Source organism: Stegodyphus dumicola, chromosome 3, assembly GCF_044657685.1.
Source record: "Stegodyphus dumicola isolate Sdum_Otavi_A_Nest chromosome 3, ASM4465768v1".
Lineage (NCBI taxonomy): Eukaryota > Metazoa > Arthropoda > Arachnida > Araneae > Eresidae > Stegodyphus > Stegodyphus dumicola.
The window spans coordinates 232,931,561-232,947,584 of NC_140770.1; the positions used below are offsets into that span (position 1 = coordinate 232,931,561).

At 33.2% G+C, this 16,024-nt stretch overlaps 1 protein-coding gene across 2 annotated transcripts in view; it reads left to right on the top strand.

Moving 5' to 3' along the window:
* The window catches only part of JMJD4 (jumonji domain containing 4), a 48,432-nt gene that overhangs the window by 15,321 nt on the left and 17,087 nt on the right, over window positions 1-16,024 (top strand). The window contains exons 2-3 of one of the 2 annotated variants that reach the window (XM_085813907.1): window positions 644-803; window positions 9,369-9,491. In XM_085813907.1, coding sequence (XP_085670033.1) covers window positions 644-803; window positions 9,369-9,491 — 283 coding nt within the window. The remainder of the gene's footprint in view (window positions 1-643; window positions 804-9,368; window positions 9,492-16,024) is intronic. The other variant, XM_085813908.1, reaches the window with a different exon arrangement.

Here is a 16,024-nt window from a genome sequence, read left to right on the forward strand (position 1 = left end):
TTTCTTTTGTATTCATGCAGGTGTGCAAATACTTTTTTGATACAAGATATTTTAATTTTGTTACAAAAAAGCATTGTTATTTATATTATTGTAATTTTTCTGTTTGTTTTGGATGATTAAACTTATTCTGGTTTGGCAATACCAATTTTTTTATTTCTTAATGCTTCTTTATATGAATTGCAAACAAAAATGTAGGTGTGCAAATACTTTTTTTACCCACTGTAGGTACTGCCAAAGAGAGGAGGTAATTTTCTTTTAATCATAAAATTGTATTATTATGGGGGGGGGCATAGAAAAAATATTTGTGCTGTATCTAGAGAAGGTTGTTTCAGGGTTTCATAAAAGTATAGGGCATAAAGTATAGTTCATAAAGTATTAAGCGGCTCTCAGAAAGAAAACTGTGATTATTTTTATAACTATTTATAACTACTATTTGTAGATTTGTGGCTTTCTAATGACGAACCATACGTTGACAATAGAGAATGAACTCATTTACAGTGTATATTAATATATTAGAGATTTAAATTATGTTTTATAATTTACTGAAAAAGGATTTAAAGTAACTTCTTAATAAGTATTATTTCTTTGGTTATTTTTAATAGGAGTTCATTAAATCCTTGTTTAATTTTGCTAATTTTTTCAGGCATGTCTGTTGTACCTGTTGCAGACTGCAATACTAGAGAGTATAATGCTCAAATAAAAAAAAATATGATTTTCAAAGATTATCTTCTTTATTGGAAGAAACTGAAAACAGAAGAAAATAACTCATCTTCCCTGTACTTAAAAGATTGGCATTTTAATAAGTAAGTGTATTTCTCTTTTTGATAAATGTATTAATTTTAGTATAACTTTTGTTTTCATATTATAGCCTAGAGTAGAGCATTGTTGAAAACGCCTTTGATCAATAGATGGTCTTGACTTCTGCACTGGGTTTCTGAGGTCAGAATCCCCAGTTGTTATATTTGATTCACTTATTGCCAGCATGAAAGCTGAATCTAATAATCATAGTAACTATAGCAGCATCATCATAGTGATTATAGTAATACTCCATTAGAAGGATTGAGGTAATAGGAAATGTTTTGTATTAGCTGAGAAATACTTGGCGCCAGAGAGGAATCTTGGTTAACGGCGCATGCGCCACCGGAATTGGCACTGAAATGTGTTCTGTGAGAAACTTGATTTTTGTGGTACATTGGAAGTTGCGATTCGTATGTTACGCTTTAAGGTGAAACCTAGTGCCAGAGAGTCGCAATGGAAAATAAATGTATTGAAACTGTGTAATGCGTGTGGTGTTATTTTATTATGATATATAGCTATCAACGAGAGATAGAACAAGTCAATTCAGGAAGCTTTAGCTTCTTAAGACCATATAGGAAGAAATTTATGTAGATCTTAGGGTCTTTTGAGGTAGAAAAGAAATACATTTGTTATCATTTTAAAGAAAATATTACCATGCATTTATGCAATGCTAAGTACAGTAATCAGTTAGTATTTTCTGTTCACTCAAAAGACATTTGCCTTTCAATAAGATTATAAAATGTATTTTCTGATTATCTACAACCCCTGCTTTGAATATTCAGGAGAATTGCCTTGTTTTTGGCATATGTTTGAGGTTGCATGCAAAAGTGGTCAATGGCCAAACCACACACATGCTTTATATTTAACCCTCATTCTTCTAAATATTATCTAGGTAGTGCAAAAGTGTATATTATGGCTGATATCAGCCGTAAAATTAACATACAGAGGGTTTTCGTACATTTTTGTAATGATTTTGCAAAGATTTATATATAAACAAATCGTTTCCCAATATGTTCAGTCTGATAACCCTTTTGTTGAAGTATCATATTGCATCTTGATTTCCGAGATAAAAGTCCTTTTCTTAAAACATCAAGATTGATTTTATTCCAATCCTTCTTCACAATCTTCCAGATTCCATCCAATGTTTTCGGATGCCACTTATAAAGAGCTTGTTTTTAAAAGTCCAAATGCATAGTAATCCATAGGGGACTTAGATGCACTTAAATGGAATACCTTCAATTCTGTTTCATTTCTTGTTTTTCAAAAAAATAGAGCAGCGATGTGCAGACTGAGGGTCGTTCCTAGGCCATTAGCAGCCAGCATACTTTCCTAAGATTGCCGCCCAAAATTTTTTTTAAAATGCTAATGATTAATAAAGTTTTTATATCATACTTACTAAGTTCTTAGACATGATAAATTGTATAAAAAAGTACTTACGTGTGAAAAGTGCTTAGAATGAATTTAAAATATTTAAGCATTGTACTGTAAGAGTCTGGCCGCCCGTAAACTTTTATGTGCTGCACCCCTGCTAGGAACGACACTGGGCAGACTTTTCCAGGGTGTGGGCTTCTTCTTTTTCAAGCTGTTGCAGTCCACTTAGTGGTGTAGGTGTGGTGAACTAAACAAAAGATCTACAATATTTATTATAACTTAATAATAAATATGGAATATGTACTTAATGACCTAACCCTACCTAAAAAAACTTACACTTTTAAAACCACGTTTAAAGCAAATTGCAAGCTACATACATAATAATAATAGCCTCAAATATAATAACTGCAAATGATGCATTTCTTGTCGAATAATTCAAAGATAAAAATATATTTCCGGGTGCCCATGGCGAATTTTTGGTGCCATTTCTCTTTACATCCAACGTTCTCCCCAGTAAAATGGTGTCCAAAATATAATGCAATAAAACATAATTAAAGCAAAAAATATATGATCACAATAAACTGCATTTTAAATCAAACAATAAAATAACATAAAAAAGGAAATACATGTTATCTCATATATGCACTACAAAAAGGAAAGATTGACTTACTTTATTAAGAAATTTCTGTGTCTTCAGCCTGTGGCACACAAAATTCCTTAACAGCATCCAAAAACTTATCTGAACTAGAATCTGTATACTGCCGTCACCACATAAATTCACAAAAAGACGAAACAAAATTATCCTCTGTGGTGCCGGACTGTGTGTGGCATTTCTTCTGAAAATCCCTTTTTATTACACTCCACATACCTTCGATAGTGTTATGAGCTCCATATTCCGGATCGTTAAATGTCACTGTGTGATTTACTGACAAGTAAACGAAGCTATTACCAAAAAGACAATTGTACAACTTCCAGCAGCTGGATATGATCATTGTTCCAGGTAAAATATTCCATTGAATTACATCCAACAAAGTTTCTTTTATTCTGTCCTCAACCACTTAAAAAAAAAAAAAAACACCTTCCGCTGTCTTGTGCTATACCACCAAACACCCAGTTTACCACCAGCAGCCATTTTACGATGTAAAGCACAAAATACGCAATGTACTTCCTAATCAACATCCAACTTAGAAATAAACCCTTACAAATGTTTTCCCATCAGTCAAATTCACCGCAATCACATCATAATAGTCTGCATACTGTCCACTAACCTTGAATAGCTCGGTATATAATTAGTAACTCCTAATCTTTCACTGGATTCTAAGTGGTCGTCTGTGAGACGGGAACAATATGTTGTCTTAATTATGTTCAGCTTTGAAAATAGAGATTCACACAAGTGGGTAGAGCCAAAGAACAACGTTAAATTAAATGCAATTGTTTTTTTATTATTATTATTATTATTATTATTATTATTACAGTACTTTACTTTGTCCATTAGATTCCAAAAGTTATTCTTAGGTTCTGAACTATGTGCTTTTAAAATTATGTCATTTTGAAGGAGTAAAACTTCATTTTCCTCAAGAGATAAAGAGCGTATATAACTTATTTTATAACTTAATAATAATATATTTTCAGTTATTCAACATTGCCAAATTGTTGACATCAACATTGCCAAATGAGTAACACATGAATGTAATAATTGGTCAAATTCTCAAATTCTGAGTGACGTTTTACATTATTTCATCATAATATTTCTCTTTGTTTAATGTTTTTTAAACAACTCGTCAGAAATATTTTTGAAATTTTTTAGTTCATTGTTCATCAACTGGGAAGATATTAGCTTTAGCTTGTTTTTGAAAGTACTAACAAATCCAATTAATTCTACTATTGTTTGATTTTTTCCTTGGAATTTTTAAGTTCAGTTCATTGAAATGGCTTGTTATATCAACAACAAAAGCTAAATCCATCCACTAAATGTCATCAGTAAGTTCAACAAATGCTTTATCATTTCATTCCAAAAAAAATTTTTTACCTCTTGTAGTAGGTCCACAATCACGTCATAATCACGTGAATCTGTAAAAATATACTCAACCAAAGAACATCTGCATGATATTAACAATTCCCCATAATCAGATTCGTTTTCTTCTAGTTGGTCCCGAAACATTCTTCTCTGAAGACTTCATCTTCAAACTGAGTTCAGAATTTTCATGTAAATTCCCATAACATGACGCATATTTAGAATTTTACAGCAGAGGGCCTGTTGGTGAATAATGCAGTATGAAAGGAAATACTGTAAGTCATCATTTCTGATACACATAGCAAAAAATCCATTGACTGTACTGGTCATTGATCCCATCAGTTGTCATCTATACAACTTTATAAATTGGATTTTTTCCCCTCCTCTATGTATTTTTTGAAGAAGCATTAAACATCTTCACCTCATGTTTTCTTCTTTAGAGGTAATAATATTAGTAATTCTTTTTTAACATTCATATCTTTAAAAACCATTCTTATAAAAATGCAAATTTGAGAAATATCAACCATGTCCGTAGATTCATCAAACTGCAAGGAAAAGCAAATACAGTTAGTAATAGCTTCAGTTAGCTGATCAACCAGATTAGAATTCATCATTTCTATATGGTACGTAACAGTTCTACACGAAAGTTTTACCTTTTTAACTGTGGAAATAATTTCATTTTTGTTCTTGAATGAATCAAACAGTGAATCGCTGGCTTCCAGAAATGCATTTTTTTATTATTTCTCCATCTGCGAAAGGTTTCTAATGTTTTGTTAACAGATGGCTCGCATGAAAAGATGCAACTTTTGCAGTCTTAGATATAGTATTTGGTTTGATAAAATATGATTGTTGTTCGATTAATTGCGATTTATATTCTTTTAATGTTTGTTTATGCAATTCGCTTTTTAACGGGAAATATGTATCAAAACTGCCATGCATGCTTTTGAAATGCCTTTCAACATCCCCTTTTTTTGGGGGGGGGGAAGTTGCACCCTTGCATGATATATATAGCACATACATTAGTGTCTGCACTTTTTTTACTAAAATTGCATCACTAAAATGTGGGTGCGGACATTACATGGATCGTTCAAATGTCGCGCTTTTTTCTTGAGTAATTTTGGGTGTAAATTTCATTTTAAACAGTTAAGTTAGTTCTAAGGGGAAGAAAATGGCATAAGTAATAAAAGTATGAAATTTAAAGTTGTTTAATAGCTACCTAAAATTTACAAACTCACTTTCTCCCATCCACATCTATAATAATAAAAGCAAGTGTAATGTGTCTGTCTGTCTGTCTGACCGAGCTCTCCAGCCAAATCTATCGCACACAGGGACCTGGAATTTTTTATACGGAAGCACAAAGGGGCTGGCCACCAGACCTCGAAGCCCGATTTTCGATTTTTGAATTAGAAAAATTTTTAAAAAATTATTTATAATTAATTAATCACGGTTTTTTTGACTCACTGATATTATTATTTGTTTTCAAATAACGTTCGATTGTAACAATTGATTTCTTTATTCTAGCATTAGTTTGCTGTTTTGACGATACATTAAATCGATTAATTACAATTCATTTCTTTTTTGTAGCTTGTGGGGGGGGGGAAGAGAGAGAGACAGTCTACATGTCCTACACTACTATTCCTGCGCTATTCACTTATCTGCATTTTCTAAATGCACGGGCAACGCCGGGCGGGTACACCTAGTATATAATATAAATTACCCCGTTTATGTCATCAACCATGGGCACATATTACAGTACAAAGTCCGTAATCCGGACTTGTTGAGGCTTTGACGTTTCTGGATTAGGGGTTCTTCCAGATTATAGATCACCAATTTAAATCTAGTAAGATGGCATGCTGAAATTATGCAATTAAAAATTTGAAACCATAATTTATAAAATAAAGAGCTATTATGATCTAAGGGGTACCAAAATTTACAAAAAAAAAAGTTTAATATCTATTTGTTTACTTTAGTAAACATTTCTATCAATGTAAGTTGTTTAAGTTGCTTCGTTTTTTGTGATAATACTTTCTCTTTAATTCTATAAACAGATATAATTTCTTGTTCAGTTACAAAGTTCCACTGTTCAAGTCCTGTAATTGCTGTGTCGAGAATACTGACTAACTAGTCAATTGAAATTTTTTTGTTTTCAATAACGTTCTGTGTTACTTTCTTCACTATCGGAAGTGTGCATGGGTAAACGCTTATAGCTTTATGGTCATGCGTAGCGGATGCATGCATCAAACACGTATGAAGTGCATGCATATGTTTGTGGCTATGAAGTCCAGATAATGGACGTCAAGATTATGGACTTTATACTGTAGTTCGCACAGGAGCACAATATAGAGGCACAAATTAACTAACACTTGCAATTATAATATTTACTTTTACACAAATTAAATAAAAAAATTTTTTTAAATATCTTGCACACATTATTTTTTATAAGAATCTGTTCTGACACACTGTATGAAAATCCATTTTGTTTCATCCTTCACCGCAACCAGCCTCTACACACCTGGAATTGCAATGTAGGAATGTCTTCTTTTCGTGCTCTTATTTGGTACATTTCCCATGCTAATGTGTACCCTTGAGCATGCCTATCAAAAACATATGCATTTATTATTTTTTGTAAGTTCAGAAACTTGCATTTCAAACCACGAAATGCACATCGTGTTTTGTTCATTGCCACCAGTTCATCACGCTGTTTGCTCCTATTACGCACACACTTTTCGTCCATCTTATATACTCTTGCTGCTGCTCTTTTTCCATTCTCCTGTGCAAATTCTGTGACTTTCAATTTAAAAGCTCCTTCTCTTTCCTTCTGACTTTTGGAATGTCATTTTCTTCACTGGGTTTTCATCTTCATATCTGAATATATGGCCTAGCAATATTAGTTGAGAGGCTTTAATAACTTTTATTATATTTGATTCTCTAAATTTTTGCTGTACTTCAAAATTATATCTTACTCTCTACCTTCCATTTTCCCTTACTGTCCCAAAAATTCTTTTCAAAATCTGTTGTTCAAATGTTATTACTCTATCCTCATCTGCTTTATTCATTGTTTAGCACTCACTTCCATACAGCAGTGTATAGTCTTATACAATTGTATTTTAGTCTTACTGCTGAAGTATTTTGATTTAAACTGGTTTCATAATCCATAATAGCATCTGTTAACCATGTGAATTTGGGTCTTGATTCAATAGTTATATCATTATTATTATTTACAATTGTACCCAAATATTTAAAATTTTTTACCTCCTTAAAAACATAGTAATTTATTTTCAGCGATATCATGTTATGTCATCTCTTTGTCATCATGAACTTGGTTTTTTCTTCATTGACGGTCAAAGCAATATTTTTTGCTACTGACTCAAGCATGCAAAAGGCGTATATTGTTGCCTTCTTTCTTCTCACAATGTCAGTGTCATCAGCAAAGGCCAATAACTGCACAGATTTTATGAATAAAGTCTTTTGTGTCTGTACACTCGAGTCTGTTATTGCTTTTTCAAGGGCAATATTAAACAGCTGGTAGGAAAGGGCTAGTCCTTGCTTAGTCCTTTTTTAGTATAAAAGAAATCTGATAATTCAGTTCCCAAGTTTACTATATATTTTACACTTATAAGGAGAGTAATATTCTTGCAGTGTGAATAATTTTGGAAATGGATTTTTTATAATTATTTCCCTAACTACACTGATGGGGAAAAAAATCCTATCACCAAGAAAAAAGTATTGTAGAGTAATGAAATTTTGGCAATACATTTGTCTGAGTGAAATTTTTAATTGATTCAAGATCACAGGTTAATGCAAGTGCAAGAAGAACCATTTCAGATTTGAAATGCTGGTATGTTAATAACTGGCATAACCGCCAGAATTTTGAATGCAAATATGCATGTGTTATGTTATGCAGATGTCAGAAGTCAATTTGTGGGATGGAGTTCCATTTCTGTTGCACTTGTTTGGTCAATACAGAGAGAGTTAATGCTGGTTATGAATGATGCTGAATTTTTCCCATATGTGCTCGACTACAGAAAGATCTGGTGATCTAGCTGGTCAAGGCAACATGTCAAGTCCGTAGAGCCTGTTGGGTTACAACAGCGGTATGAGGGCATGCATTATCTTGTTGGAAAATATCCCCTTGAATACTTTTCATGAATAGTAGCAGAACAGGTTGAATCACCAGACTCAAGTACAGATTTGCAGTCAGGGATAACCACAAGAGTGCTCATGTTCTCATACGAAATTGCTTCCCAGACCATAACCCCAGGTGTAGGTTCAGTGTATCTAGGCCACAGACAGGTTGGTTGTAGTCACTCACCTGACCAACACACGACCATCGCTGGCACCTAGGCAGAACCGGGTTTCACCAGAAAACACAATAGATCTCCACTTCATCCTCCAGTGAGCTCTAGCTTGTCACCACTGACATCACAAATGACAATGGTTTGGAGTCAGTGGAATGCACACTACAGGGCATCTGGCTCAGAGCACTCCTTTCAGTAACCAATTTGTAACAGTTTGTTGTAGGTAACTCAGTTCTGCTGCAGATGCAGTACAATGTGCTACAGTCATATGCCGAGTACAGCGGTCTTCTCTCTCAGTCAGAGCCACGTAGCTGCCCGGAACTCAGTAATTCTTGAACCAGTACCTTCCCTTTACCACTGCTGCCAACAATCATTCACAGTAGGTACATTTCTGCCAAGTCTTTCTGCAATATCACAGAAAGAAAATCCATTTTCTCATATGCCTATTACATTACCTCTTTCAAATTCACTGAGCTGCTGATAATAGCTTTTTTGTTCTTCTTAAAGTCATTCTTGACTAACATCAAATTATAATGATAAATAATGCTCACAAACTTTACAGCACATATTTAAAGTAAGCCTGATTTGCATGCTCATAGTGGCGCTACTAGTGCCACACTTATTCACCTAGCGCGAGATTTGAATTAGACGTCATCTTTCAGATATATAAACATGCCTGCCAAATTTCGTTTATCTAGCACAAATCCTTCTTAGTGTTGGGATTTTTTTCCCCTCAGTCTATTTAACCAAATATTTAAAATTATTGGAGTTTTAAAATTTTTTGTTTTAATACTCAATTAGTAATGACCATATAATGAACATTTTTATTCTCATTGATTAAAATGAGCATATTTTTATGGTGACAAAAATATTCTTTTTAATTATAGAGATTATCCTGAATATAATGCTTACAGTACTCCATCATACTTCAGCTCTGACTGGTTAAATGAATTCTGTGAACATGAAAATGATGATTACCAGTTTGTATATATGGGCCCTAAAGGAACATGGTATTTTTATCTAAATTGATTTGAAGTAATTATATTTGATTTTTTAATTGAATATAACTAGTGGATATTTTATTATTTGAGTACTTACATATTATCCCATCAACTGTGAAACAGTTGCTAAGCAGGGTGATTTACCACCATTTATGGATAAGAATAATGTAACAATGCAAGTATAACATTCTGTGCTTTGGTTTGATATAAACCTGATTGATTCTCAGTAAGCTATGTTTCATTTTTATGAACAAGGCTGTAAATTAACTATTATATGTTACAAAATGTATGTTAAAAGACACAGTATGGTAAGCTGAATGTGGTTGGTAAAAGAATAACAGATTGAAACAATTGCCTGTAGAAAGTTTGTACTTAAAACTTTCTAAATAGAGCTTCCAGTTAAATTGCTGGGACAAAAAAAGTGGGTCAAATACTGATAGTTTATTAAATAAAGAGCTGTCAAAGCTTTCAGTGGTATAATATATACCATTTATTGTTGTTCATATGTGTTTTTTAAACTAAGCAATATTGTTTAGAAAAGCAGCCATTATTTCAAGCTCATCTGAATATACTTGTGTTTTAAATTCTTTAAATTCTTGAATTTTACCAGTGGCCAAGTGTTTAAGACTGGTCACCATTTGAGTTGGCCTCTGTCCATTAGTGTTAGCCATATGGAGTTTAAATTCCAACTTATCAGAAGATATTAGAGCTCTGACAGCAAGATGTGTTCCTTTGCACTTACTGCATATAGCTTGGAAACTAGTTAATAATGACATGACACTTTGGTTTCAGCACATGCATTACTTTGAGCTGTCAAAGAAAGAAAAGCTTATAACAGCATTGTATGGATGAGTTAAATTGCAGCTAATGCATACGCTTATGCAGGAGGAGACATTATTTAAACATATGGGCTGTTGATAAATAAGTAGTCAAATTGAAAAAGGCAGTATAATGTCTGAGATCCAGAATTAGTGGGACTTCAGTGATTTCGGATTTAGAATTTTTCCTAATATTTGATCATCAGTTTGAGTCTAGTAAGATGGCATGTAGAAATTATAAAATTAAAAATATAAAATTGTGATTTATGAAATAACGAACAATGTGTAAGATTAAAGGAATCAAAGTTCATTAAAAAAAGAAAAAGCTTTATATTTATTTGTTTGCTTTTATTAAATGTTTCATTCAATGTAAGTTGTTTAATTTGCTTAATTTTTTGTACTAATACTTTCTCTTTAATTTTATAGATGGCATAATTTCTTTTTCAGTTACAGAGTTCCATTATTCAAGTCCTGTAAATGCTGCACTGAGAATTCCTTCTAAATTCTCAAACAAAATTTTTTCATTTCTCAACAACCTTTTTCAGTCACTTTCTTCATGATTGGTAGTGATATTTTGTGTATTTAGAACCATACTACAGATTTCGTGTAGTTGATTGATGATCGGGGCATTGTCAGTGCAATAAAAAACTTCTGTTGTACCATCTTTATTTATTATTACCACTTCTCTGCATTTCTTCACAAATTATATTAATTAGAAATTTTGCTTTTTGTTTATAATATCTGAAAATTTCAAATTTCCAACTGCCGTCATAAAGCTTAGCTAGTGTCTCCTATATCATGAGATTGACTGCTAAAGACATGTTGTTTCACCAAATTTTATCTTGCTTCTATTGGGCACTGGCAAAGTTAAGCCTTAAATGTATTAGTTATTTATTATACTTATGCTTACTTCCCACCCATGCTTAAGGTTTATGTGAATCCTGAGTAAATAAATTTCCACTCATACTTAATGACTTATTCATAGCCATTGATAGAAATTTTGTGGCCTGGTACAGTCTGTGCAGGTCCTAAATTCCACTGCCAAGTACCTCCCTAAATTCTAAACATTTTGCCACTCTTAAATTTTACATCCCAGAGCCTTTTCAAAATTCTAAGAATTTTGCTAATTTTGTTGTTGATTCTCTAAATTTTAAATATTTTACCTCCCATAAATTCTGCTACCCGGGTGTGGCTACATCAGCTTTCATATCAGTTCTGGTGTAACTGAATAACAAATCAGTTATTTTCAGTTCAAACAGCAGTGAATGTAATTTTTTGTCCTATGAGTATTACAAAATTATTTACAAATTCTATTTTTTGCACATAGAAAGAAATTTTTGATAAATTTCTCCTTCAATACACTTAGTACTTCAAAGCGGAGTTTGAATTCTGTTATCATCACTAAACCAGCATAAAAGGTCACCATGCTCTTTGATATTCAATTACTAATGTTTAAAAAAAAGTTTAGACATCGCTGTGTGAGTCTTTTCTCAAGCTTTCATGTGCTTATACTCGTATGGTAATAAGAGAAGAAAATAACAAGCAATGATTGGCCAGGTTGGCATCAGGGATATAAACTATTTACGCTCTGGAACTCAAAAACCAAGGTATGATCTTAGTACCAATGATATTTAAATGTGGAATGTTTCAGTCTGAGATGTATGTCAAACAAAAAGATGGCTATGAAGCCAAATAATTGATCATACGAATTCATACTAACAAATGACTGTTTTTTCAATATGAAGGAATTTTATTTATTGCAAAAGAAAAATTAAGAATCCAGACTCTTCACGTGTTTTATTATGGAAAAGTATCATATGAGCATGCACAAGGCATGTAAAAGAATCCATACTGAATAGGGGAAAAAAAAGTTGGCATTGGTTTGAATTTTGGTTCTGTATTGATATGTACTATAATACATATCAATATAGAACTGTGTACAAAATTGAATATGGGTAACAACATTGAACATAGAGAAGGAGTGGACCACTGTTTTGCTGTGAAAAATTTTTATTGTGCACATGTTTGGGGAAGGCTGCATATGGCTTGACATGGCTGAGTAGGCAGTGGTACAGTATGTAATGATTGAGCCAAATTTTATTTTGTGCAAGTCTGTTACTACTATTGTTAGTGACCCACACTGACCAGTTTGCAGAAGCTTTTTTTTTTTTTTTTTAAAGGTGGTATCTTGATGCCTGTGTACAGTCAAATATGTTGTGGTCCACTGTTCTTCTCTACTGCATATGCAAAGATCTGTGTCATAGTATTGAAGAAGTAGACATGGGCTGGGAATGGACCGTGTCCAGAGAAGTATTGTGTTAGTGAAGAGAGCTGCTGCATAAGTCTGGTGCCACCTGTGGAAAGAACAGGAATGCCCTGTGACCTATGGTAGCTGTAAGCCGTCCCTTCTGTCACTTTTTGAGCATGAATGGTTAAGGCTGCTGAATCCTGGTAGCTCAAACTCAGGCAGATGGGCTGGCTGCATGTTTAATTTTATCCCTGTGTATAATGTGATGAGCAAATTTTGCTTAAAACGTCTTCTATAAAGGCATCCCTTTTCTTAGGCAAATAATCATCTCCTGCTTTGCCATATTCAAATAATCTAACTTTAAATCTCATGTTTCATGTAATAAGTTAATTGTACAATAGGTGCTGCTTAGTAATAATGTTTTCCCATAGCTGTGCTGATAATATAAACCAAATGATGTTATTGCACAATGTGTCTGCAAAAAGTGTCTCAGCAAATTACTTGAAATATGGTACAAAGATGCAAACACTTGCTTCTAGTGGATTTCAGTTGGGAATGAAAACTAAAATTCATTAATTGTAGATTTTGTGTAGTTGTTTATCTACAAACTTTTCATATTTGTAAGGTTTCTGAAAATTATCAGATGACTGTTTTAACTTAAATTTTAATAAGAAAGTATCATCTTCCTATCAAGCGTAATGGGGAATTTGTGACTGATTTAGAAAGTTTCACATGTACTACACCTGGAGCTATTTGAGAAAGGAATTGGTTCAGCTGTCAATGCTGATATTATCAGCTTGAGCTTCAAATTTCTTACAATTTACAGTAGATAAAAGCAGTGCATTATATTCTTCATTTCTCTGTTTTATCATTTATACTTAAAGACTGTCATGCTTAAAATAATTCTTGTTGTGTTTTTTAAAATTTTTTCTTGCAATAACGCGCATTTCACCCCAGCATTCCAAGCAGTGCTTGGGCTAAAGAAAATGTATAACTAATTGCTAATAAAAGTTTTCAGTTAATCCTAATTGTGAATATATTGTAATTATTAAAATTTCTGTACATGACATTAATATGTACTTCATTGTTCAACGTAACTAACTAGTCATAATGTTACTTTCATATCCACAGTTTTAACTAGGCTTTAAAGGTCGATGAACAGGTTACCCAGCAGCATACATTTGTGAAAAAATGTTGCTATGACAACCAAGTCATCAGTTTCCTATTTATTAAAAATGGGTACCTTTATGGGCACGTTCATAGTATTCTATAGTGGTTATTGCTGTCGTAAAGGCATAATAGTCATTCATACCCTTCTCACCTGTTGACTGGGTTTAAGTCGTAACCAGTTAGGGAAGACAAAATTATTTATATGTGAATATGCAGCTGACTCAGCAAAGTCGTCAACCGAATGTCAGTTCATGTTTCCTTCATGCTACTGCTCAGTCCTTAAATGAGGTTCGAATAAAACTGAACATTCAGAACATTTAGACAAAATTCTTTTACTGGTTTCTGTGATGTAGCAGTGAATTTCAGCTTCTGTTGCTTGTGTCTGTGAAGCCCCCACAAGAACACTTTATATAAGCTGCCTAACTACACACTCACTTATCTGCATGGCTTGCATATTATTTATCATTTGTTTTCGAACTTTGCTAATTTTCATCTGTGTTTTTTTCCAGATTTTGTTTTCTCTCTACATTTTGAAGTATTTGAAAACTTATTGAATAATATGTCTAATCTGAAAAACAAAAGCATTATAGCTGATGTATTAAAAATTCCATTTTGTAGAAGAAATTTCAAAGAAAAGAAATATTTGATTTCCAAAGAAAGACAGGTTCTTGCATTTCCATTCTTAATGTAGAAATAAAATATTACAGAAATTCTGCTTGGACAGCAGGTTATAATAGACTGAGTATTTTGACAAAAGCTATGCATAGTCATGAATACCAGCATCATATCATACCAGTATGCATATTCATGCATACATAATAACTGGGGGTGTCGGAAAAGTCATGATGCATATGGTCTATGTTTTACAACGTTTATTTCCTGATACAATGAATGCATTTCAATCGATGGTATATTGCCTAATCAGAAATCATGTAAAGTGCTGAATAACCTTGTGCTATTTTTCAACAGGCTGCAGAATTCCTTGTTCATAAATAGACTTGTCTTTATCAGTGAAAAAAATTGAAAAGGGGGGCTTCTTTATAGGCAACCCCATTATCACTGGATTGGAATAACATACCATGAAAGGACTGTTGAAGAGAGTGAAACAAGTGAAAGTCTGATGGTGAAAGTCAAGTGAATGTGTTGGATGTGGCAAGAGATCCCATCCACACTCCAAAAGGTTTTGGACCAGACTTGCATGTGGTTTAATGTCTTCATGATGAAACTTAACTTCTTTATGATTAACGAGTTATGGCCATTTCAGGATGATGTCTTCATTCAAAACGTTCAACTGTTGATAGTAAAGTTTGGATTGATTGTTTGGTTTCTGGGCAAAAGCTAAAAAAACACACCTTTAAAAAAAACCACCACATTAACAGCATAATCTTTCTCTAATGAATGTCTCTGCTTTTGATGTTGTTTGAGGCAGATCACCGCTTCGGGACCACACACTACGTCTCATATAGTTGTACATAATTCACTTCTCATGACCAGTTATCAGTTGTTTCAAAATGGATTCTTTACCTCATGTTTAAATAGCATGTCATATGTGTTTATCTATGTTTATCCATACTATCAAATTAACTTCTTTGAGTTTATGAGGAACCCACACATTGATCTTGCGTATGTATTCCAGTTTCTTTAGATAATCAATAACAGCTGAATGAGGAATGTTGTGTTTTATCTAACACCTAAATGTGTAGGAACATTGTGAACAGATAAACGAATAATTGCTTGAGTTTGGGAACTCAGATGTAAAACTCAAGAAGGCTTAATGACCCTTTATTATTCAAAATAAGAACTTAACAGTCGGCTCCTTTCTCAGAGCGTAAAGCCTGCACGTGGGCTTCAACTCAAAGTAATAAGAAATAAAACTTAACTAATGCTTAACTAAAAGATATAGCCGAAGCTATCAAGCCCTTTCTAAGTAGTTGGCCCCTAAATATCAAATAAGCTGGCGAAGCTATCAAGGGCCTGAAATCTGGTCGAGTGTAGTAATAGCTTAGAGAGAGTCATAGGCAAAAGGCGAACGCGTGCTAGTCAGAATCTCTGGCTCTAACAAAGTCAGTGGAACTTCAACTTAAATACCACTTTTACTTGTTTGCATTAAACACAATCCTAAAAACACATTCTGGTAGGAAATTATAAGCTGAAATTAGGAAAGACAGGAAAGTAGCTCTAACTAAAAATAACTGTTAAAAACTTAGGATAAACCTTACAATGTTTCTGCAATCTCTCGTGTTGTGTAACGATGGCTAATTTATTAATGTCTTTTCTGGTCACCATCAACCTTGGTAGGCTTTCCT